Source organism: Corythoichthys intestinalis, chromosome 18 (assembly GCF_030265065.1).
Source record: "Corythoichthys intestinalis isolate RoL2023-P3 chromosome 18, ASM3026506v1, whole genome shotgun sequence".
Lineage (NCBI taxonomy): Eukaryota > Metazoa > Chordata > Actinopteri > Syngnathiformes > Syngnathidae > Corythoichthys > Corythoichthys intestinalis.
In genome coordinates, this window is record NC_080412.1 from 16,474,222 (window position 1) to 16,500,393 (window position 26,172).

General features: G+C 38.5%; 1 protein-coding gene across 1 annotated transcript in view; it reads left to right on the forward strand.

Annotated features, from left to right (window-relative positions):
* The first annotated feature begins 1,388 nt into the window (after positions 1-1,388).
* Positions 1,389-26,172, forward strand: part of dhrs11a (dehydrogenase/reductase 11a) — a 41,698-nt gene continuing 16,914 nt past the window's right edge. The window contains exons 1-3 of the mRNA XM_057821036.1: positions 1,389-1,788; positions 21,746-21,955; positions 25,535-25,629. Coding sequence (XP_057677019.1) covers positions 1,657-1,788; positions 21,746-21,955; positions 25,535-25,629 — 437 coding nt within the window. The 5' untranslated portion in view covers positions 1,389-1,656. The remainder of the gene's footprint in view (positions 1,789-21,745; positions 21,956-25,534; positions 25,630-26,172) is intronic.

Below are 26,172 nucleotides of genomic sequence, written 5' to 3' on the forward strand. Positions count from 1 at the left end.
GTGACTTGAAGTTATGCTCTGAGACCCCCAATTTGGCTAAATTTCAAAATTGTCCCATATGCATGCGTGAGAGAACATTGGAAAGCTTAGAATCTCAATTTTCTAGGGGAAGAAACATTTTGAACAGGAGGGCATTTTAAAAAAAATGTAAACAGCAAAACCCTAACTGGAGGTGAGAGCACGGGAGGGAATAATTAAAGACGCCACGATTTTAACGAGATATTATCGCGTACTTACTGTATATCTTTTTGATCCAAAATCTCCATGTAGCATGTATCACTGAGTGTCATGACACGGCTGTGAATGGCCACAGCCGGATTTTGGGGGTATTTTATAGGTGAAACATGGTAATATAAGAAGGGTCGCGATGCAGAAATCGCAGACGTCAAAGAGTGATTTTCATTTTCATATGTTTACCCTTTTAAACTTTTTTTTTTTTCAATTTGTCTTTGTTTGGATTAATTATTTATCATCTAAAATATTGGGGAAAATGTGACAGTAACGAAAAAAATACAATTAAGCCATAGTTATGAGGTAGATATCCGTGACTTATTTACAGACACATTTTTTTCATTGTGGCGCAATTTGTTTAAAAATTTAAAATATGCGAGTGAATAATTTTTTTTTTTTTTTTTAAACAAAATATTCGACATCGATTAATGATTCCAAGCTAAAAATGACAGACATGTTGGATTATAAACATAATTACTTACCTTCTTTTTATAACTGGGTTGAAAGAAAAGTGGTTGCGCGACGTCTGGAAACGGGGGTTTCCAGTGTAAAACGGACAAATAAAAAATAGTTCGGGAGCTTCATGCACTATGAATCTGCTATGGCCGCATATAGACATATTTGTCTATCAAACACAACACTTCTTTTGGCTTAAAATACAGCATTTTATTTTCAAGAGGGGTGCAAGAGCAGATACTGCTTTTTCAGTCTTCTCTGTGTTTTCCGCCATATATATATAGTATATATTTACTCTATACTCATAGACCCTCGGAGCCAGATTTGATTATTATATTTCAGGGCTGATTGATTACATGAATCAATTGCTGACTTATTGTTGCCCTGTAGATTTCATGTTTGCCAGAAGAAGGAGCTCACTCCGTGCTGATGGGATGTAAAGGAAGCAAGCCTGGCGGTCGTCGTTCATTTTGAACTTTTTTTCCCATAAAGTTTTCTGCTGGCAGTTAACTCTTAATTTTAAACTAAATGTTAATCATATAACATTTACCATTGACGTCGAAAGACGCGCAATGATTGACCCAATCCATTTAATCTGGGAGGGTGAATGGGCCAAGAGCGAGCGCAAAACAATCCGGTAGGTGGCGTAAAATGACAAAACCATTGGGTGGATGGCAAATAGAAAGTGGGCGGCGATGCGAACCAAATATTTAACATGATCAGGGCTGGTGGGTTGGGTTCATGTCATGAAGAGGAGCGCATGGACTTGCCTTTACGCACCAGTGACAACCGCGCTTTTGGATGCTGCGTACACTGAGGCAGGAGCTTGAAGCCTCCTAGGAATCGAAGGCGGTGCACATTACATCAATTTCCGCTATTGCGTCTGTAGGAACCGAGCACAGCGAAACAACAGCGCAAAAGTCATCCGAGCGTTGCCGTGCTGTGCCGGTGAGCACTGCGTTGTTGGCGATGGAACGGTGGAAAGGCAGAGTGGCCCTGGTGACCGGAGCCTCAGTGGGCATCGGGGCGGCTGTAGCCCGGGCACTCGTCCAACAGGGCATGAGGGTGGTCGGCTGTGCCAGGAATGTCGACAAAATCGAGGTATTCCAATCATATACCGACCTTTAGTTATTTAGCGACGTGCGAATGACCGCGTAGGAAGGGCTAAGTGCAATACAGAAGCTAATGCACGCAAACAGCTTGCTAACATTAGCTTGATAACTTCGGCTAACGTGATAGGACTGGGCATGGGCGAAAAATAGCTGTGGGGGAACAAGAAGTCAAATGTCTCTGGGCCTTTTAATGCGACAATTTTAATCATTTTAGACATGAAAATATCGCATTATATTGCACTGCTGTTTAATCAATGGCCAATGGATAGAAAGAATGTGAGCCTATCTCTCTTATCTATCATTGCTACAGAACTATCCATCCGTGGTGCTTATAGTTTCTTTTACTTACAGTCTGAAAATGTCATAATATTAAGAACACCTTGTTTCTTCACTTTCAGTATCTGAGAGATCACATTTTTATGAATATTGCAACATTCTTGTAAAGAAATGAGTGTTTTTCCTAACTCATTGCCGGCCATTGACAACAACAGACATCCAATTCATTTAACTGGGAGGACTAACTTTAAATGCTCATATTTGAGTGACTTTGACGACCTTAGACGTCCAATTCATTGTCTTTATTCGCTCCCTCCCAGTCAAAATGGACTTTTAGCGCCATCAATTTTATGTTGATTCTTGGCAAGAGCATATGATAACCAGAGGTGGGTAGAGTAGCCAAAAATTTTACTCAAGTAAGAGTAGCGAAGTACAAGTAAAAAAGTATCCAGTGAAAAGAATACTCAAGTAATGAGTAACATTTTGAGTAACTGATTATTTTTGTTTGTTTTTTTTTTTTTAAACAATGGTATGTTTTTTTTTCTCTCAGCACAAACGTATCTATATTAACTGTTGTTATATACTGTACAATAACCCATTGCATAACCACATTAAGCCTAAGGGAAAAAAATCATTAAAGAGAGGAGAAATAACTGTAGTAAAACATAATTCGTCCAAAGAGCATGATTGCCCTGCCCTCTAGTGGAGAAAATAGTTCCTAGTTTGAGTAGTGAATACTGTAGTTCCTTCATAGTTACTATTATGACATTAAAAGGATCATATCTCCAGTTTTCCGTGGTCCATCGGTGCCAAAAAAGACTGGGAGAGTTTTATATCCGCGATTTCGATTCATGTTGAGGACAGCGCTCTATGTCAAATACTTCATTTGCTTTTGCATTTGGTGCTTTAAAGACAAATGCTTGAACAGGCTTGCGTGATCATAGAACGGCAAGCTTGCGTCTGATTGGTATAATGGAGTCATGTGATTATTGTTGCGATGTCTCATTGGTGAAATTAGTAGCGCTACTCTTGGCAATAGCATCGCTAGCACAAAAAAAATCTAATATGTAGAATAAAGAGGAAAAATGTAACGACTCTTGTGTAGCCCAAAGTAGCGGAGTAAGAGTAGCGTTCTTTCTTCACAAATCTACTCAAGTAAAGGTAAAAAGTATGACTTAGTAAAACTACTCTTAGAAGTACATATTCTAAAAAATTTACTCAAGGAAATGTAACGGAGTACATGTAACGCGTTACTACCCACCTCTGTTGATAATCTATTCTGGTACAAAGCAGGGGAGCCACTAGACTTAATACAATACTAGGGCATAGACACAAAATCAAAATCATCCCTTGTTCATAGCCAATTCACCTCTGCTCATTCTCATCACCTTTAATCTCTCCTTCACCTCTTCCTACACTCTGCTGCTCTACTTTTTCTGGACAGAAATGAGGCTATATCACTGTAACAGTTATGTAATTAGTGTTTCTCAACTGGTATTTTTTGACCTAAAAGTGGCTTATGTTGCCTAGGTGGGTTACCTAGTTTACCGCTCTCATTCCCCCTTGATGATTTATAATTGCTACGAGCAAATCATTTTCTATTATCCAATTGCAAGAGTATTGCTGTTTGAGTCAAACAGAAATAAATAAGACATCTTGTTACAGATTACAGGGACGGCAGTAACAGAATGCTTGTAAAACAGCTGGAAATTATGATGAGCACACATACAAAATTGTTAGAGGTTATATCCCAAAGATAGCCAATTAATTCATACAGATTGTTTCTATTCATTTCGGTCATATAAACAAATAGCAATAAACGGCATCAGTATTTATACAGTTAAAATACCACATATCATATTAACACAATTATGGACAAAGCTCTTGTGTGAAAGCCTCTCTCTCAAGTTGCATTTAATTGTCACTGTATCATTGCCAGTTAGCTAAAAGACAGCAGCTAATCTGCTACTTCAATTTGTGACCAGAGTAGTTTACCGCAGTTAGCTGCCTAATACATAAAGAGTAAAGTTGAAGCATTAAATTCATAGGAATAGGCGACCAGACAAACATCAACACAGAGGTAAAAACCAACAAGGATGTTTAGTTTATATGGCACTAACCTGTAAAGCAGGTGGGAAGGTTTAATTTGCACCGTTGACCGTATGATTGGCAGTTTGGCACACACGCCGTAATATTTATGCTGCATTAACGTGTCGTTGGAGTTATTAAAAAATAATTCTTCATCACATGGTGTCAATAAAAAGCGCCAAACAGTCACTTAACTTGTGATGTATCGTTGGAGCATTAAAATAGGCGAATCTACTTAGTAGCAGCCATGTTTTATTACGACTTTGCAAGACATCAGAACGATTTTCCAACTTGGGAACTCAGATCTCCCAACACACATGAATACAACATATCTCCCGAAAGTGCTTCGCCGAAGTATCAACTCATTTTCCTATCATAGCCAAGGTTACGTGCATAAATTACAATATTAAGGAGCTATGTACAGATTGTGTATATGGAGACTAGACTAGAGTAATATGACCATATTAAACAGGCGTATTATGTCAAATATGTTATGTCGACTTAAAACTCCAAACTCTTTTATTTTATTTTTTTTACCGGTACTGCAGATCAATTTTGGGGCACATGCCCCTGTGAAATATGTATGGCGATTTCCGTGGTCCATAGTATTGTGGCATATACTATTACCATATCAGTATATTTTCAGACCCTAGTTCATCACGTTTTCACTAATGTTTAGCCCATTGGCTGTATCGCTGTGGATGGCAGGGAATGAGTTAATCAAATAAGGTACCACTCATCCGTAATGGCATGTAGCACCACGCTGCTAACGCATTTGAGTCTTTGCGAGATCTTTTTCTTTTAGTCGACCTTCTGTGATGAGGTCACGGATCATGGGGGTGGCCTTCAGAGCAGTGAACAAAGGCATTAGTGTGCAATTTTTTCTTAATTCTTCAGAACAGGTGATGTTGTCTGTTTACTGGATACGCCCTTACCTGGTGTTGGGCCGAGCGATCAATCCTATTTTCGGGAGGTATCAAAATAACCTCACTACACTGTTTCAAGTGGTGTCAGGTGGAAGCTCAGGAGCAGTTGTTGAGAGCTGTTGGACTGCATTGATAAAGCGCTATTTTATAATGTTTTTTGGTCAGCACGTCTGTACTGCATCGCAGTTGAGCAATTTGGTGTTCAAATTTTGGCCTTCCTGTGTGGAATTGGCATGTTTGCCCTGGGCTAGGCTTAGCTTTCTCCTAGTACTTAGACATCCTCCCACATTCCACAAGTACGCATGTTCGATTCTTTGAATATTCTAGATTACAAGTGTCAAGCTCAAACCCTGAGGGCAGATAATGTTGGTTTTAATGTTGAGATATTGAAACCTTTTTTTCTTACAACAAGTTAAAAAAATAAATCCAACATTTAAAGACTCGCCATTCATTGATGTATTGTGTACATATTTTTTAAGATGAGACAATTATACAGTTACAAGGTTTCAGAGACTAGTATGAACAATACAATGAGACCTGAACAAAAATGAGTTAACACCCCAGCTCTAAATTGTCAATAGGTGTGAATGGCTATTTGTCTATTTGTGACCTGTGAATGACTGACAGCTAGTCCAGGGTCTACCCTTTAGGTGTACCCTAAAGCTGGGATAAGCAACTCAACAAGTCATCACAACCCAAATGAAGATAAGTGATTGGCCATAAGGCCCTGCAGCTTCCTTATCTTGTCAGCCAATAATTAAGCCTCTCTCTGTCTTGAACTGTCTTAGCGCCATCAGTGGTGCGCTACAGGTCATCGACACAGGCCAGTGAGGAAACCCTTTGATCTGCATTTTCTTTTGTGAAGTACTGTAGTTTGCTCACCAATGATTGCCAATTATTATTGTATTTCAAAGATTACGCAACATTAAGCAGATAAATGATCACCCTCCAAAAGTTAAGGATTACAGTATTTCTCTGGGTCCTCATTTACGTATCGCTTGTATGAGCATATTTCCTATAATGTTGACATGAGTGTAATGCAGACAGGTTAATCCTCCATCATGAATAGAGACCAGTGTTGTTAATAAAGGCGTTAGAATATAACGGCATTACTAACGGCGTTATTTTCTCCATTAGTGAGTAATCTAATGAATTACTTTTCTCATCTTGGCAACGCCGTTACCGTTACTGAGTTGGGAAAGGCGTGCGTTACTATGTTGGTTGACTAACGCGAGAAAAGTCTGAGAAAGACGGACTCATGGAGATGAGAGAGCAGAGCAGGAGTGGGGAGGAGGCAAGGGAGGGTGACGCCGTTGCAAACGCAATGCTACTATGCTAGGTGGCTCCAATAATACCTGACTGTAGCCGATAGCCTACAAACTAAGCCCACATGATGCTTCGGTAGATATCACTTATATACAGAACTACATGCAAATGACAGACACGGCTGCATTAGCAACATGTATAATAGAGAACTAGATGCGTTAGTAAACAGCCGCCATCTTAAAGCAGTAGACTTCTCAGAAAGGCTCTGTTGTAGAGAACCTTCCTAGCGAACCTCATTAACTTTCTATGTAAAACGGTCCTAAATCGGGAAAATCTTGACTTAAATCTATCTTTAAATGATGAAATAATTTTAAAACCTTCACATGTCAAAAGTAGACAGGAAGGAACAAATGTAATAACGGGAGCAATTTTAACAACTTTAACGGTTGATTCACAACATTAAATGACTTCTACACATAGCAAAGGTTACTATCTAGTTATTGCAATATTCGCAATACCCCTGTGTCTAGTTAAGTTTAGGGTAAAGAATTGGGCTAGGGCCAATTGTCCCCAAAAAACATTTAAACCCTTTAAACTTCACATTGTTGTTGTTGTTTTTTTTTTTTTGTTTTTTGTTTTTTTTTTGTTTTTTGTTTTTTGAGAAAAAAAAAAGAAACATGAAAATTATCACCAGTTACTTTGCCAAGTAATTTATTACTCTTACATTCAGGTAACGGAGTTACTGACGCAATTACTTTTTGTGAGAAGTAATTTGTAACTGTAATTAATTACTTTTTTAAAGTAAGATTAACAAGCCTGATAGTGACCATCTCTTTAGTCTTGTCAGGTTGTGTCGTTGACAGGGAAACGTCGCCCACTCCCACAAAGTGCACACTCCCGTACACGCATAGAGTGAATGTGACTTGCGCCATTCTAATCACATGTCCTCTTCTGTCAATAGTTAACTGACTTCACTTCTACTGTCGTTGATAGACGTCCAAATCCTGGACGTCTACTCGTGATATAACTCATTTTAAGAGTTGTAATCTAATTTTTAAGAGCCACGTGATTGGACGTCTATCAAGGTCACCTCATTTAAGAATTGAATTTGAAGCAATACTGATCAATAGCAAGATGGAATGAGTAATCGGTTGCTGTCTTTTCCATTTGATGCCAGCTTTGTTCTTGAAATGATGTTGATATGAGATTTGAGACAAAGGCAGTATTGTACGCTCCCTCTATGTAAACTGGGCTGTAGCTGTGCCAGAGCAAGTAGGGAATGCAAGTGTCTGTCACTGAGCAATTGTTCTTGACTTCCTTTTGGTGTGTATTTCTTTCACTTGCAAAATAAAGAAGTTCTTGTTCTTACAGTATTAGAAGGGAGTAGATGGAACTGTGGTGAACATTTATATTGTATTCATATTTTGGTTAAATTTCTGGAATTTGTAGCAGACTATAAAGGAAAAGTTTAGTCTAGCAACTGTATGATTGTACTATGTGTGAGAATTTAGAGTTGGCGGGGGAACAGGAGACGTGTGGTCACCATGGACTTGGTGCAGGAATGGGAGTGATGGGGCTGTATCCAAGTAGCTACAATACTGTTTTTTGTTAACTCTTTTGAGACCTAATAGTTGTACAGTACTTTGCTAAAAGACAATTCTTTCCTATATACACGATATTCAGTTGTCTTTCTGTTGTTAATTTTTTGTTTTTGTTTGTCTAAAGGAAATCTAGCAACCAATTATTTAAAAAGATTATTGCATGGGAGTATGTTTTTTTGTAAATGTATTGCTTTGTATTTAGGGGCTGACAGCACAAATATGGGGAGAGAAATGGATATTTCAGATGGAGGTTTTTCACTCATTTTTGTTACTTTTGTTCACAATTTAACTTTTTTTTCACCCTGAATAACTATTTATGGTAATTAATAAACCCTTAAAAAACCTATCACATTTTGGTTTATGTAGACTAAAATAATAACATTTGCTAAACAAGTGTGGCCTGCATGACCCAAAACGTGATGTCCACCAGTGTTGTTTTCGTCAACGATGACTATAACAAAAATATTTAGTCAAAGAACACTTTTTCCATGATGATAACGAGACGTTAAAGAGCTAAAAATGTGTTTGGGAGACTAAACCATAACAAGCATAACGCTATCTTTTCGTCTGATGAGACGAGAACGAGACGAAAATGCGCGATAGTTTCCGTCACATGTTCACAATTTGTGACAATTTATGTGTAGTTAGCCCGCGTCATAGCAGTGTTTGGTTGTGTCACACATTTGACGTGCTGCGCCCCCCTCACTCACCAGTGCAGTGTTGTCTCGCACACACAGTAAATTTGTTTTCTTATCTTGGCCAGAGAGAATATGAAATGTTGCTTTAGCCTTTTAAGGTCTGTGCTGGATGATCATCACACACTAGATGTAACTCGTAGCGTTAGCTTAGCATTCGCGTTCGTGTTACCATTAGGCTAATGCTAATGGCGAGCGTTCTCTTAAACTCTCGGACAACTTTTTTTTTTTTTTTTTTTTTTTTTAACATTTCGTGGCGTCCTTATGGAAATAATTAATTGAAAATAACTGTTTTCCTGCTGAGTGTGTATTATCACTTGATAGATTTGTAGATGCTACAATATATGCTTGTTTGTTTAATTTTTATTTTTGGTGTAAAATTTTTTTAATATTACAAACGAAAACATTTTGAGTAAACGCCGACTAAAACTAGACAAAGAAAAAGACGCCAGTTCCCTATGGGGTTATAATTTTTTTAAATGACCAAAACTACTCACTTGCGCTATAAAGGGTTAAGATAATCAAACACTTTTCAAAACAAAATGTATGACAATAACAAAAAGATAATAGAAAGTCTTGGGACACCAAATGTTTATCGTTGTCTTAGTGTATGTTTGCAAGCAGGCTGCTCTCTAGTTAATAGAGAATGACATAATACATTCGGATTAAAAGGACGGGACTATACCATTTGCATTCTTGGGCTGGGGGAATGGTGCCTATGTGAATAAATGGCAATGAGAGACATTATATACTCCGATCAAAATGTTTACATTGTTCCCCCAAAATAACTAGTAATTAATCTTTATGTTTCACCCATCCACAAAGTTTCATGGACAGGAGTTGCGTAGTTTTTGCATAATCCTACTCAGAAGTAACTAACAAGCAGACAAACACACCGGGATATGTCAGGGCATGCCAGAGGTGATACTTTAATTGTGTAATTGTAAGTGGCATAGGAGTTTTTTCAACTTAACAACTGAGTAACTTAAAGTGATTGGCTGTTGTCCATTAGGCTGTACATGCTTCATGAACAACACTAGGGAATTTAATAGTCAATCCAAGGTATTATTTGTTTAAATGATACAATCATAGACTTCTTCTATTGCACATTCATTTGATTTGTGTACCTAATGTTGTGACCACGAGTGTGTACTCACAGCAGAGAAACCTCTATAAGGTGACTAGAGGTCGATCTCCCATGAATTTCCACTATCTTCTTGTTCTGTGAAGGTAGAGCATTAGCCACTACTTAAGCTCTCTGCTGGAAAGTTTCATTTTACATGCTGAATGAGGGGATAACTACTTTCTTGGCCATCACCTGTGATGGAGGGGGCACGTGACGCATGCAGGATGGACTTCAAGCGTCAGCATGTCTTTACTGCAAACAAAAGAGATATTTTGTCACATGATTACCGTGTGAACATAGGAATAATGGCTGCTCTCACAATTGAACCTCCCGCTGGCAAACATTTTTCCATACTGCTTAGCCTCCATGATTATTATGAGTTTGTCGGGGGGAGATACAACCTTATCTCAATGGTTGCACCTGTGTTATAATAAGTAACCACGACAACGTACTAAGAATTTAAAAAAAAAAAAAAAAAAAAAGTCAAATGATGGGCTCACATTACTTGTATGAAGATGAGTGTAGTAGTGTATTAGTAGTACAGGGTTATGTAGTTTACTAATCAATTGTTGACGCATTTTCTATGGAGGACTTTCCAGCTTTTGAAATGCTCACTTAGAAAAGTCCACAAAATAGTTGGTCACTTAAAGTGCCTGTGACACGAAAAAGCATGTTTATTTCATACTACACGCGGTATTTTATGCCCCTGAATGATATGGGCCGCTTGGATGTGTGTGGAAGCGATCGCTATTTTTATTTAGTTTTTTGAATCCCGCGCCATGAAAATGAGTGACTTCCGGCTTCGGTCTTGCATTGAGGAGGAGGGCGCTGTGACGTGTACGGTAGAAGACGTCCTCTTCGCGCTACAGTGTACTGTTGTGTATGAGGACGAAGGATTCAGCTGATTTTGCGGATTAATACGTTTATTTTTCGCATCACGCCAGCCAAACGGCTGCAGAAAAATCATTCTGTATGAGGGAGAGGCGTATGCACCTTTTTGGAGTTTCAAAAGGTTCCCATTCACCGTGGATATTTACTGTGGGACCATTGGACTTATGAGGAAGTGAGTAAACATCTTGTTTTGTATTATGTCAAATACGAATACAGCGATTACAAAGTAAACACTACAAACTTCCTTTAAATGAAGGACTACTTACGTTTGATCATTGATAGGCATGTAAAAAGCTCTCCTAATGCTAATTAGCAGCAGCACGTTAGCTGCACAACAAATCCAGCCACCCTCCTCCGGGGAACGAACTGTAAATTGCTCTCCGCCGGGCGGTTTGCCGATCCACTAAGACAATCGACAACCGGGTCGTCATGTCAAATAATCCAGGATAGTTATGTGTGATTTTCCACTTCGAAGACTTTGAAACATCACTCGGTTCGGATTAGCATGTCGGCTAGCTGTCACGGCTTCTGGTTTGTTTACATTTTCCGAAGCCGGGGAAGGGAAATGACATATTTCCGATTTAGGTGTCATAAAATATCGTTCGGGAGGTGCGACAGTAAAGGTGAAGTCGACATTTTTTACCATTATGGAGTAATTTTGCCATGTCGTCCTGAATAAATGCATTTTTATTATTTCATATTCCATTCAGCACAAGACTGTTATTTGTCATGAACATGCCATTTATTTAGCAATTGGGGAAAATACTTGGATAAAAAGAATATCCTGTAAAAATATTGAAGTAAAGAGACAGAAACAATGACATTTTGCCGCTCTCTTCGTCGCGTTTTCCTCGTTGTGAATAGTTCCCCCTCGACGAGCTGACTGGTCCTTCTCAAGCCATTTATATAGCTATTGGGGAAAATACTTGAATAAAAAGACTATCCTGTAAAAATATTGAAGTAAAGAGACAGAAACAATGACATTTTGCCGCTCTCTTCGTCGCGTTTTCCTCGTTGTGAATAGTTCCCCCTCGATGGGCTGACTGGTCCTTCTCAAGCCATTTATATTGCTATTGGGGAAAATACTTGGATAAAAAGAATATCCTGTAAAAATATTGAAGTAAAGAGACAGAAACAATGACATTTTGCGGCTCTCTTCGTCGCGTTTTCCTCGTTCTGAATAATTCCCCCTCAATGGGCTGAATAGTAAAACTGATGAGCCCAGTCTACCGCTGACGTCATCCACCTGTTGGGGACGCTAAAGCCCTATAATGGTAGGCGTGGCTAACCGGCAGATTAAAAAACTAATTTCTCGTCATCTGTGCTTTTCTAAATTGTTGTATATAGTCGAATCGTCTCAAAATATGATTCTAACTCACATAATAATGCCATTTAAGACTTTTTTTCTCGTGTCATATGCTCTTTAAGCTGCTGCATCTCTCCTCAATTTCCTCCTCCACTTTGTTCAATTGTAAACAGCCAGTTTTCATTTTAAAACAGTGACTAATACTTATTCCTGATGCAGCCCACATTTCATCCAAGCCAGCGAAAAAAGGCTCCAGAATGTTTCCTGTTTGTTCCCTTTTTTCACAATCAGCGCTAAATATCGTCAAGCTGCCCTGCCATCAACATTACACCCTCCCTAGCACTAAGTGGCGTTTTAACCACCTTTCCTCCATATTGCCTAAAATTCTGCGAATGTCTTCAAAGTGAGATTTCTTGGTATCCTCCAGAGTTCACAATGTTCCTTGTTCAGTCTACCGTGAGAATCGGAGAACACTTACCAACGCGAGAAGTCATTTAGCGGCTTATCTTCCCATCTTGATTAGACAATGCCAAGCAAAGTGCTATAAAACCTTCTTGTCCAACCTTTAGACCTTTTACTAGCAATGAGAGATTATCACTCAACTATCTACATCACAACAAAAGCCAACAATCTGCACTCACCTTTAACCCTATTAGGTTTAGGTAAGGCTGCAGTAGTGAACTGGAGGTTTGCTTGTCATGAATAAATAAACAAACAAACCAAAATTACATGTCATTTTTCCATGCAGTTGATGATGATAGACTCCAATCATGTTTCCTAATCAAAGTCAGCCCTCCCACTTCAAATGGATTTAATGTCTACAGTAACACCGTCAATGGCAGGCAAAGAGTTAAGGAAAATGCTAAGCTATCCAGTACTATCAGGAGTAGTTTAAAATCCAATATAACCTATGACAACAAATTTCTGGTACAAAAACAAATAAATAACTGAGTATACATACTTTTGCAATCACATATCCTATTTTTGACAACCCCAATCTGTTCATGTCAAAATTTGTTGAGCCTATGTTTCTTTGAACATATCAGCTTTTCATTGTTCTGACATTTTTTAGAACGTGACCCGATCCTTAAAAATCTTCTTGGAAAACAGGCTATAAACTATGCATCGAAACTGTCCGTTGTCAAGGGAGGGGCATGTTATGGTGTCAGTTTAAGACAAATGTAATTTCTCCTCTCTTTGTTCAGACACCGCCTCGCAATATTGATCCGGCTCACCACTTTAAATTTGTCTGCCCTCGCCACTTACAGATGTTTGCTAATGTCCTTTCCATTTCCTCTAACTGTATGTTGATGTTTTTTGTAATTTAACGTTGACACCCATTTTAACTAAATATTTCTCCCATGAATTATTTGAAATACTTTCTATCGTAAATGGGGATGAACTCGGGTAGTTTACTCAAAATGCTACCTAAAGAAGTCTAGCTTTCCAGTAAAATGTAGTGTCTAAATTATTTCTTTTACAATAGACATTTTATTAATCATTGTTTTGTGCTGTAGCTACTAGGGATGTCCCGATCCTATGCTCAGTATTGGCACCCGATAAGGCTATTTTTGGAGTATTGGACAATATCTGATTTGGTTACAAGATTCAATCCGGTAGTCACGCGTTTTAGTACCATCATGCTTTTCGGCTTTTATAAATCAAACCACTAGGCAAGTACAGTGTATGTCTGCTGAGTGAGATTACTGCTCTTTTGAAACTAATGACTAGGGATGGGAATTGAAATCCGATTCCAATTCCGAACCAGTTCCGAGTGTTTCGAGGCCTCGACATCACAATGAAAAAGCCTTAACGATCCCTTTGACGATGCCTAAAGACGCATATTGCGTCGTGACGTGTCTTGTTGTCCAGACGCATCAAACTAGCATGGCGCCAAGAACCACTCACTCCAAAGTTTGGCAACACGTCACCAAGAAAAAGGGTGAAAATGAAAGGTTACGATAGTTTAGCACGAGCATTGCCGCCGTAAACATAACAATGACAGCACGTAGGTTCGAACGCTCGAAAGTGTGTCTTCACTCACAAAGAAAAATTACAACAAAGCGATTTGCAGTCATTGCAAGATGGAGATAACTGCATCGGGAGGGAATAGACTGCACTGTCCTCACCGAGACGCTAAGGCTCAGTCCTGGCTACACAGCTAGCTAAACTCCCAAATGACGATGCAGAAGACGTTGGTATAATTTGCTGACTTTATTCAACCATCACTTGAAACTAAAAATAGAAATGAAACAAATCGATTTCGTCCCCAATAACAAACAGGTTTGCATCAACGTAAATCAGCGATGATTAGCTGCTAACTCGGTAATAACAAACAGTTAGCATGCGTTCGCTAGCATTAGCACATTGTTTAAACCACTACACAAGTGGATTTAAGTGTCCGATCGCGAGTGGAAACACACAACAACAACACAGAAGATGATGCATACAGGCGTTGCATTTGTAGATATTTTACAAACATTAACAAAGAACGTAGGCTCGTGGCAGTGTAAGCGCGCTCTTCTTCACGTGAGCGTGTTCTTCTTCGTGTGAGGAAGCGCAAGGGCGCCACCACTTGAGCGTGAAACCACCATAAAAACTAAAAGGCATGCATTTCAATATACTGGTAAATAAAAACAGGGGTCCCCAAACTACGGCCCACGGCTCCATATTTGGTCCGGCTCCCTGAACAATTCCAGAGTGCATTTTGAATTTTTTTTGTTTTTTTTCTCCCTCAGTAGTGTTATTTATTTCCTCGCCTTTTTCAGTGAATAACTCAGAGAGGGTAATTTGGTTATTATCTATTTAATTAATAGTGTTATTTTTATTTTTATTTATTTTATTTACTTTTGTTCCGTGAAGAATCCACAGAGGGTTATTTGATTGTGGCTTTCTGAAAAACAATAATTTTTTTACATTTACGCACTCCTGCAATCGTCACACTTTTTCTGTTACAAACTGACCCCGGCCTCTCATCAGAGAAGGGAAAAGTTATGTGGCCCTCACAGGAAAAAGTTTGGGGACCCCTGCTTTAAAACATATTGCCAAAGGCAGAACAACTACCTGTATGCCAATATACAGTGGGGAGAACAAGTATTTGATACACTGCCAATGGGAAAACCCATTGGCAGTGTATCAAATACTTGTTCTCCCCACTGTATACCAATATTTTTTGTTTCTATTAGAAAAATGTTTCAGTAAAATGTTACACATTCTTATGCATTTGCCACTTATTGCCACAGTTAATATTGAGGCTTTGGGCCTCTTTTGACCTCGTTGTGAGTTTGTAAGGTTGTAACTTCTGATTAAACAAACTCGATGCCAATCAAAATGTTTGTTCTTCTTTTTCCCGAAATTAGAATCGATAAGAGAATCGATAAAGAATCAAATCGTTAAGCAATATCGATAATGGAATCGGAATCGTAAAAATCGTATCAATTCCCATCCCTACTAATGATAGTAACAAAGCATTTAGGGATGTCCCGGATCTGATCATGTGATCGGAAATCGGGCCGATTTGGCCATTTTTCAGAGGATTGGAATCGGATGAAAAGGATCGAGTTTTTAATGTTAATTTAAAAAAAAAAAATTTTTTTTGAGCCTAAAAAGTAACAAAAGAATCCAGAACTACGATGACATTACTAACTGAAACTAAAATATGTTATACTCTGCAACACTCCTGGAAGTACTGTAAACAGTACAGTGCTTTAACATGTTTGGAACTTTTTGTTTTCCAAAAAATAAATAAAGTAAAATAAAATTTAAAAATACTTTTTCTCCCCCTGTATCGGATCGGGACGCGGTATCAGCGGATTCTCAAAATCAGGTGACTTAAATCCGGACGCTTATGCAAAAATATACAATGGGACGTCCTTAAAAGTATTGTGTAATATTCCTGAGGTACTGTACTAGTAGAGCTTGGTTTGAATCTTTTTTAAAATGTTTTTTGCATTATTTTCATTGGTCTAAAAATATCAGGATCTGATTGGTTCGGTATCGGAAAGACATACTGTATCTTGAAAAAATCTGATCATAAGTCAAAGAGTCACCATCGGTTACATCCCTAGTAGCTACACACTGGGCATGCATGCTACTACAAGCTCCATGCACTTTTACATCTCTGTGTTCACGCAGATTCACGCATAAAAGTAACAACAAAACGCAAATTTTGTGTTTTTGCTTCGGATCGTTTCAGTCTAAATGTAGCCTAAGACTTTGTAGTAAAATACTGTGGACCGTGTGTTTTAATGTTTGTGTTTACATGGGATTAAGCATGTGCCGGTATCATATTCTGACTATGATAACTAGGGATGGGAATTGATAGGATTTTTACGATTCCGATTCCATTATCGATATTGCTTAACGATTCGATTCTTTATCAATTCTCTTATCGATTCTAATTTGGGGAAAAAGAACAAACGTTTTGATTGGCATCGAGTTTGTTTAATCAGAAGTCACAACCTTACAAACTCACAACGAGATCAAAAGAGGCCCAAAGGCTCAATGTTAACTGTGGCAATAAGTGGCAAATACACAAGAATATGTGACATTTTACTGAAACATTTATCTAATAGAAATAAAAAATATTGGTATATATTGGCAGATAGGTCTTTGTTCTGCCTTTGGCAATATGTGTTAAAGCAGGGGTCCCATAACTTTTCCCTGTGAGGGCCACATAACTTTTCTCTGATGAGGGGCCGGGGTCAGTTTGTTACAGAAAAAATGTGACGATTGCAGAAGTGCATAAATGTAAAAAATTATTGTTTTTCAGAAAGCCACAATCAAATAACCCTTACTGGATTCTTTATAATAATAATAATAATAATTAATAAAAAAACACTATTAATTAAATAGATAATAACCAAATAACCCTCTCTGAATTCTTCAAGGAAAAGGCCAGAAAATAAATAACACGATTGAGGAAAAAAAAAAAAAAAAAAATTCAAAATGGCCGGACCAAATGTGGAGGCGGGCCGTATTTGGGCCGCGGGCCGCAGTTTGAGGACCCCTGGAGCGCGCATACTCAAAGAAGAAATGCCGCATCCAAGTGAGTGAGAGAGGGAAACACTTCTACGAGCCTACGGTCTTTGTTAATGTTAATATCTACAGAGGCAACGCCTGTATGTATCATCTTTTGTGTTGTTGTTGTTGTGTTTCCACTCGCGATCGGACACTTAAATCCAGTTGTGTAGTGGTTTGAACGATGTGCTAATGCTAGCGAACGAATGCTAACCATACTGTTATTAGCAGCTAATCATCGCTGATTTACGTTGATGCAAACCCGTTTGTTATTGGGGACGAAATTGATTTGTTTCGTTTCTATTCTTAGTTTCACTCTTCAAGTGATGGTTGAATAAAGTCAGCAAATTATACCAACGTCTTCTGCATCGTCATTTGGGAGTTTAGCTAGCTGTATAGCCGGTGTTTGACAGAACACCGGGACTTTTATTTTATTTTTTATAGCCAGGACTGACCCTTAGCCTCTCTGTGAGGACAGCGCAATCGTATTCCCTCCCGATGCAGTTATCTCCACCTTGCAATGACTGCAAGTCGCTTTGTTGTAATTTTTCCTCGTGAAGACACACTTTCGAGCGTTTGAACCTACGTGCTGTCATTGTTATGTTTATGGCTGCAATGCTCGTGCTTACCCGTCGTAACCTTTCATTTTCACACTCTTTCCTGGTGAAGTGTAGTCAAACTTTGGAGCGAGTGGTTCTTGGCGCCATGCTAGTTTGATGCGTCTGGACAACAACACACGTCACGACGCAATACGCGTCTTTAGGACTCGTTAAAGGGATCGTTAAGGCTTTTTCATTGTGATGTCGAGGCCTCGAAACACTCGGAACCGGTTCCGAATTGGAATCGGATTTCGATTCCCATCCCTAATGATAACATTAAGCCAAAATATCACGGTATCACAGACCACAGTATTGCAGTTACAGCTCTAAAATGTGTTGCTTTGAGATATCTGGGTTTTAAAAAAAAAAATGAATAAAACAATTTTTCCATTGAACAGGATTTTTATTTTTCAAAACATGTTAGCAAATTGGAAGACATACAAGACCACTGATAATCTCCCTCGATCTGGGGCTCAATGCAAGATCTCACCCCGTGGCGTCAAAATGATAAAGAGAACGGTGAGCAAAAATCCCAGAACCACACGGGGGGACCTAGTGGATGACCTACAGAGAGCTGGGACCACAGTAACAAAGGCTACTATCAGTAACACAATGCGCCGCCAGGGACTCAAATCCTTCACTGCCAGACGTGTCCCCCTGCTAAAGCCAGTACACGTCCAGGCCCGTCTGCGGTTCGCTAGAGAGCATTTGGATGATCCAGAAGATGACTGGGAGAATGTGTTATGGTCAGATGAAACCAAAATAGAACTTTTTGGTAGAAACACAGGTTCTCGTGTTTGGAGGAGAAAGAATACTCAATTGCACCATACCCACTGTGAAGCATGGGGATGGAAACATGATGCTTTGGGGCTGTTTTTCTGCAAAAGGACCAGGAGGACTGATCTGTGTAAAGGAAAGAATGAATGGGGCCATGTATCGAGAGATTTTGAGTGAAAATCTCCTTCCATCCACAAAGGCATTGAAGATGAGACGTAGCTGGGTCTTTCAGCATGACAATGATCCCAAACACATAGCCAGGGCATCAAAGGAGTGGCTTCGTAAAAAGCATTTCAATGTCCTGGTGTGGCCTAGCCAGTCTCCAGATCTCAACCCAATAGAAAATCTGTGGAGGGAGTTGAAAGTCTGTGTTGCCCAACGACAGCCCCAAAACATCACTGCTCTAGAGAAGATCTGCATGGAGGAATGGGCCAAAATACCAGCAACAGTGTGTGAAGAGCTTGTGAAGAGTTACAGAAAATGTTTGGCCTCCGTTATTGCCAACAAAGGGTACATAACAAAGTATTGAGATGAACTTTTGGTATTTTCCACCATGATTTACAAATAAATTCAAAAATCAAACAATGTGATTTTCTGTTTTTTTTCCACATTCTGTCTGTCATGGTTGAGGTTTACCCATGTTGACAATTACAGGCCTCTCTAATATTTTCAAGTGGGAGAACTTGCACAATTAGTGGTTGACTAAATACTTACAGTATTTGCCCCACTGTATAGCATGAATGACACTAAAAGAGTTAAATTTGCTTGCCGGCACACCTGAAGTATCATCATTCCTTCCTGTGTGTGTATTTTCTTAGCTGGTTGCTTGTCTGTCGTCTAGTGCTATAGCAGTAGGCGTGGCCAGTGTGAGGGCCAATCCTGACCGCGGTTATACAGCTGGCGCCCCAAAGTCACGCATGCACACAGAGATTCACAGCCTGAGACTTCCTGTAGTTGGAGCTGAATCAAAGCCGGGTTGCACTTCTGCTGAGTGCCTACTTTAAACCAACTAACATAACTCTGTCACTCTCAAAAAGCCTTTTCTTCTTTCTCTCTCGTGGTCTATTGACTTATATTTTATTTTTTTTAGCACAACTTGACTTTAAGGGTCCACTTCTCACAAGGGGTAAAAGTGACAAAGATCTCGCTCGCTACAGCTGAAATAAGTATTGTCAACGTTTTGGCGTTTTGACTGATCTGTTTGGCTAATGCCTTCTCTTTGGGTAATCCGGGCTAAACAGATTAGAGGCAGAGCAAGGAAATCTGCTCACTCAAGTGTGAGATGAGGCACATTCGCTCAATTATCTGCATGGTAGAAAACTGCCCAAATTATTCATCAGTGTTAGACTTCCAATCAACTTCAATGTAGCAAATTTAAATGGACAACACTTTCAACACACGCTAGATAGATTTATTAAAAAAATTTTTTTTTTTTAAACATTAATGGTGGAACTAAGGCTATGACACTCAAAGTCCACACAGAAAGACCGGAATTAAATTCAAACTATCATCATTTCCTTTTAAAACTCATGTGCGGCACCTCTTGTCCAACTCGTACCAGGGGTCAGGTTTAGGTGATTGCTGCAGCTGTGCTTAGCAGGCTGGGGGTCCATGTCAGCTTGTTTCAAATCCCACTTTGCAGGACAGACAGCTGACCTGGTTGGATCAGCACCAGCACAGCCTGCAAATGCAGCTTCCTAAGTGTGGCATCCCACAACTATTGCTTCGTCACATTCAGCAGAGATCAACATGAAATACTGCCTAATCAATGCGTTCAGTGTAGGATTGTTTACTGATTTTGAGGATTTGACAATGCCGAGTGCCGATCAGAGACCTCTATAATGTATTAAGGACAAAAAAAGCACATCCAAATGTAAAATATTCCTATATTATAGAAATTATCACTCATGCATGATGCTATCTTATTGTTAGCTTCCTTCGACACCTAGCATAACGTTCCACCGGCGGTGTTCCACTTCAGATGTGTTTCGATTTTCATTTATTCATTCATTCATTTTCCATGCTGCTTATCCTCACGAGGGTCGCGGAGGTGCGGGAGGCTACCCCAGCTAACTACGGGCAGTGGGCAGGGTACACCCTGAATTTGTTGCCTGCCAATCGCAGAGCTGTTTCGATTTTGCTTAGTTCAAAACAAACGTATTTTTGGTTTCTTTTTACATTCTTGTACGTCTTATTTTGTTTCCTTATAGTCCTTAAAAATGATAAAATAAAAATAAACGCATATACTGTCATTCATGCATGATGCTATCTTAGTGTCAGCTTCCTACGACACCTAGCATAACATTCTACTGGCAGTGTTCCACTTACGCTGTTTCTATTTTGCTTGGTACAAAACAGACATGTTTGGTTTCTTTTTACAACATTCTTGTACGTCTTATTTTGTTTCTTTATAGACCCTAAAAATGATAAAATAAAAATAAACGCGTACGCTGTCATTCATGCATGATGCTATCTTACTGTTAGCTTTCTACGACACCTAGCATAACATTCTGCTGGCAGTGTTCCACTTCCGCTGTTTCGATTTTGCTTGGTACAAAACAGACATATTTTTGGTTTCTTTTTACACCATCTTTGTACATCTTATTTTGTTACTTTATAGCCCCTAAAAATGATAAAATAAAGATAAACGCATACATGATCATTCATGCATGATGCCATCTTACTGTTAGCTTCCTACGACACTTGGCATGACGTTCTTCTGGCGGTGTTCCACTTCCGTTGTGTTTCGATTTTGCGTAGTACAAAACAATTTTTAAAAATTTTTTTTATACAACATCTTTGTACATCTTATTTTGTTGCATTATAGCTCGTAAAAATGATTAAATAAAAATAAATGCATACATTATCATTCCTGCATGGTGCTATCTTACTGTTACGGTTTCATTTTACAACATCCTCGTACATTTTATTTTGTTATTTTTTTAGCCCTTAAAAATGATAAAATAAATGCATACATTATCATTCATGCATGATGCTATATTACTGTTAGCTTCCTACGACACCTAGCATAACGTTCTACAGGCGGTGTTCCACCGCCGCTGTTTCAATTTTGCTTAGTAAAAAACAAACATTTTTGGTTTCTTTTTACAACATCCTTGTGCATCTTATTTTGTTACTTTATAGTCCTTAAGAATTATAAAATAAAAATAAATGTATACATGTTAAAAACCTGATCTTTTTCACGCTATTGCAATACTCTGAAAATTATGTAATCGAACCCAATTTCTGATCACGTGATCGGTTCAGGGACATCCCTAGTTCGGTGTTGATTTTTAGGGTTTTGAAAGTTAAAGGCTTTATGCATTCTAACGTAGTCTTACTTTCTTTTGTTTTGTATTTTGTTTTGTTTTTTTAGAAGCTGGCAGCAGAATGTCAGAGCGCAGGATACAGCGGCACACTGATCCCGTACAAGTGTGACCTTTCTAATGAGGAAGAGATCCTCTCCATGTTTTCAGCCATCAAGACGCTCCACAAAGGCGTGGACGTGTGCATCAACAACGCTGGGCTGGCCCACAATGAGCCCCTGCTCAGTGGGAAAACAGAAGGCTGGAGGAATATGATCGACGTGGGTGATCCACCCTACTCATGCACATGAACAATTCATGCTTACGCCAAAGAGAGGAAAATTGTAAAGATATTTAGAAGATTTTTGTGCCTGTCGCATTGAGCACAGAAGCATGTAACAGTTAAACGCCGAGTTTACGTCGAGCATTAATTACACTGATAAATATGTAGATCAAACCCGGTTGCCCGCCCCCACAGAAAATACTCTCTTGGCTCTGACGACTCCCCCTGGCACAGCAGAGCCCCACTAATGAAAGCCAGTGCTATTTCTCTTGTTAGACCCAACCATTCTGATTCATTGAGCTCTTGACCACGAAAGACCTCGTGCTCAAAAGTTTCCAGGGTCCAGCATTGGTAACACTCGTCCATCTGTTGTCATGGCAGCCCAAATGACCGTGTACGGCCAGTGTATTATTTTTAGCCTGGGTTTAATCTGCACACTGACCCGATTTGGTCACCTTCCCCAATCTTGCTTGACTGTGGAAATTATCTGTATGACCATCAGTGTCTGGTGAATACAAATTGGACATGAGGAGCATTTTATGACAAGCTAACATTGAATGTTAGTGTACAATAGGCAGCCAAACATGATATGTATTTCCTAGCCCTGGGTGACAAATCCATTTTATGAATTATTTCGAGTTGCGGCTGAGTTTTTTTTTTTTTTTTTTGCTTTGGAAGGTCTGGCAGCCAGTTAACAGATTATTCCACAACAAAGTTTGTTTCTTTGTGAAGTTAGTACTTCGGATTTAGGGGCTGACAGCACAGTTTTGTAATTTATTTATTTACACTACGTTTGTTCAACATTTAACATTTTTTCACTCTTTTGTTGGCAATGTGAATCTTTAACACTAAAAAAACTAGAGGCATGGGAAATTTCCGATTCTTAGATTATTCGCGATTCGGCCGTGGAAGATTCGAGAACGATTCACAAACATCCAAATTCCGATTATTGAATTATACCAGGTAAAGCGGAAGTAAAACACAGTCAGCACGGTCTTTTGGACACAATGAGGAACGGGCCGAGAGTAAATATCATGTTCAACTCATGCAGCTAGATGAAAAAACAATCATACCTGACTGTGGCCGACAGCCGCTACAAACAGCGCCCAGTTGCTAGTTGCTACAAACAGACGGCTACAGTAGATAGCATATATATGTAGAACTAGATGCAAAATGACAGACGACGTCGGTGTTAAAACATGTATTATTGAACAGAGATGCGAAATGACAGACTTTCCGGCGTAAGTAAACAGCCGCCATCTTAAAGCAGTACACCTCTAGAAGGCTCTATTTTAGCGAACCTAATTAACTTTTTATCTAAAATACTCCTAAATCGGCAGAATCTTGTCTTGAATCTATCTTTAAATGATGAAATAGTTTTAAAACTTTGACAAAAGTAGACAGAAGGGAAATTATGGAATAACGGGAGCCATTTTAACAACTGTAACAGTGGATTCACAACTTTAAACTAATTGAATGTAGTTTAAAGCTGCTGATACAGAATGGGGACTGGAGTATTTTATTTACTGTTATTTTTGTATATTTGTTTACTGTTATATGCTAGCTTAATATTGAAATAGTAGTTTGGTTTCGCCTGAGAGGATTTTTGAACAATTTTGGAACTAATGTACAAAACATTAAAAAAAAAAAAGAGGAGGGGGGTGCATCAATAATCGTTTAATAATCGAATCGGAGCCTCTGAATCGTAATCGAATCGTTAGGTGCCCGAAGATTCCCAGCTCTAATAAAAACCCCAATCGAATTTTGCTGCTTCGAGGATTCGTTTAATTAGAGTGGCATGGTAATGGGTTGTTTTTAAAGAGTTTGCATTTAGTTTTATTGATTTGGGTGGATACACTGCCCTCTACTGGCAACAGTGAATACAACTCATCTGACATGGCTGGATCCAGCTGCTCCCTGTTAAGACCAACATCAGGTTGTAAGTTTTTGCTTCAACTAATATTGTTTATGCATTTGTAATTTAGTTTAGAGGTATATGTAGCAGTTTTTTTTGTGAGAACACGTTTTTGGACGATTTGTTAGCGGACTTTTGCTATGCAAATTAGACAATTGTTCCTTTTGTTGTACTTCAATCCTCATTTATTATTTTTTTAAGCTCAGGTATTTTAATTCATTGTTAAATGCATTTATTGCTCTTGTGAAATGAAAGTGCACTTCTGCATATTTGGAGGAAAAAAAAAACACTCGGGAATTTTATTTTTTTATTCACATTTTAATGCTAGTTTGAAAGTGGAATCTTAGCAAGCCTTTGTTTTACATCTCCTATAATTGATACTGCAGCTCATTAAATGTTCCTAATCCGATTACTTGATCTTTAGAAATAAGTAATTAATACTTACTAATTAGTTAAATACTCAATAGCTGCTGCCCTAGTCACATCTCAGTTGTATATAATTTTTTTCTAGCACTTTTTTTGATGAATAAATTATTAAAAGAATAAAATGTAATAAAAAATTTAGAAAAACCGCCCAATAACACTCTTAAAGTTTTTTGGCTTTTTTTCCCCGTCATATTTAACTCTTTGCTTGCCATTGACAAGTATAGAGTTCACATTTATTTAAACTGGGAGGACTGGCTACGAGTACTCTTCTTTCAGTGCCATTGACAAATGAACGTTCATTAACTCCTCCCAGCCAAAATTGAATTAGCCGTCTTGGACGGCAATGGCAGCCAATCGGTGAACTATAAAGGGTTAAACTTGTTTTGAGTATTTTGTTGTTAGTGTAAATCAAATTTTTGGTGCAGAAAAATTGTCCTCACTAGTGCACCCTAGTTGTTTCACTTTAAAATGTCCTACAGTGGTGAAATCTATTAAAAAATATATGTATAAATATCAGGGCTGCAGCTATTGAATATTTTAGTAGTCGATTAATCGATGGACTTGTTTGTTCGAGTAATCGGATAAGGAACATGAAAAATGAAAATACCTGAGCTGAGCCTCAAACGTTATCAATTTTTTCTAAAAAAAAAATGAGGATCTGTATACAACAAAAGAACAATTGGCTAACTTACATAGAAAAAGTGTGTTAGCTTAAATGCTATAAAATGCTAAAGTTTTTTTTTTTTTTTTTTACATTACAACGCCACTTTAATTAAACGAATACTCGAAGCAACAAAATTTAATTTGAATATTTTTTGGGCTAACCTAAATAGAAAATTCCGCAAGCTTAAATGCTATAAAATGCTAAAGTTTTTTTTACAATGCTCTTAACAAATGGTTCAGACACATTTTCCCACAAAAAATGGCAACTGTAAGTATACATACAAACTAAATTATGAATGCATTAAAAAAACATTAGCTCAAACAACAACTTAGCTTATGTGGGTCTTAACAGGGAGCAGCTGGATTCAGCCATGTGAAATGAGGCAGACTAGAGGGCAGTGTATCCACCCAAATCAATAAAACTAAAAGCAAACACTTTCAAAATATACCATTACAATTGAACGAATACTCGAAGCAGCAAAATCTAATTTGAATATTTTTCTCTAATCGAATACTCGAGTTACTCGATTAATCGTTGCAGCACAAATAAATATATATATTTATGCTCTGCAGGTGAATGTCCTAGCCTTGTCCATCTGCACCCGGGAAGCTTACAAATCAATGAAGGAGAGGAATGTGAATGACGGTCACATTATCAATATCAACAGGTAAGTTGCATGAACCAGCAGCTCGTCGGTCTCACAATTCTGAGTGCTCTGGCTTTCCTGTGTGGACTTGTTAACCACTACCCTACTGTGTTGCGACATAAGTTAACATGAGTCATTCAATGTGAGCCATTTCACCGACAACAGACACTGGGTCAAAATTTGAAAATAATAGATTTCCTGTTTGGAAAAACTGCAAAGATGTTTTAAATTGGATTAGAATTGCAAAGTAACTATTCCTAGACTTGTAGTTCTAACTCTAATTTTGATAATTTAACATAAATCGGCGCTACTACTTTGCCGTCCGGTGTATTGCAATTGGCAGCTGTCGTGAAAGCTGCTCAAATGGAGACTTTGGGCAATTCTTTATAGCAGTTTTCTCATAGCTTAAAACAATGCTGCTTAGAAAGGCACGGTCACACTATAGGATGCAAACTTTTGAATTGAAAGTTTCTGAGGTGAGAGCATATTCTTAAATAATTTTGGTAGTTGTCCGGAAGCATAATAAGTTGACAGTAAGGTACCATGGTACATTGTGGGATTTGC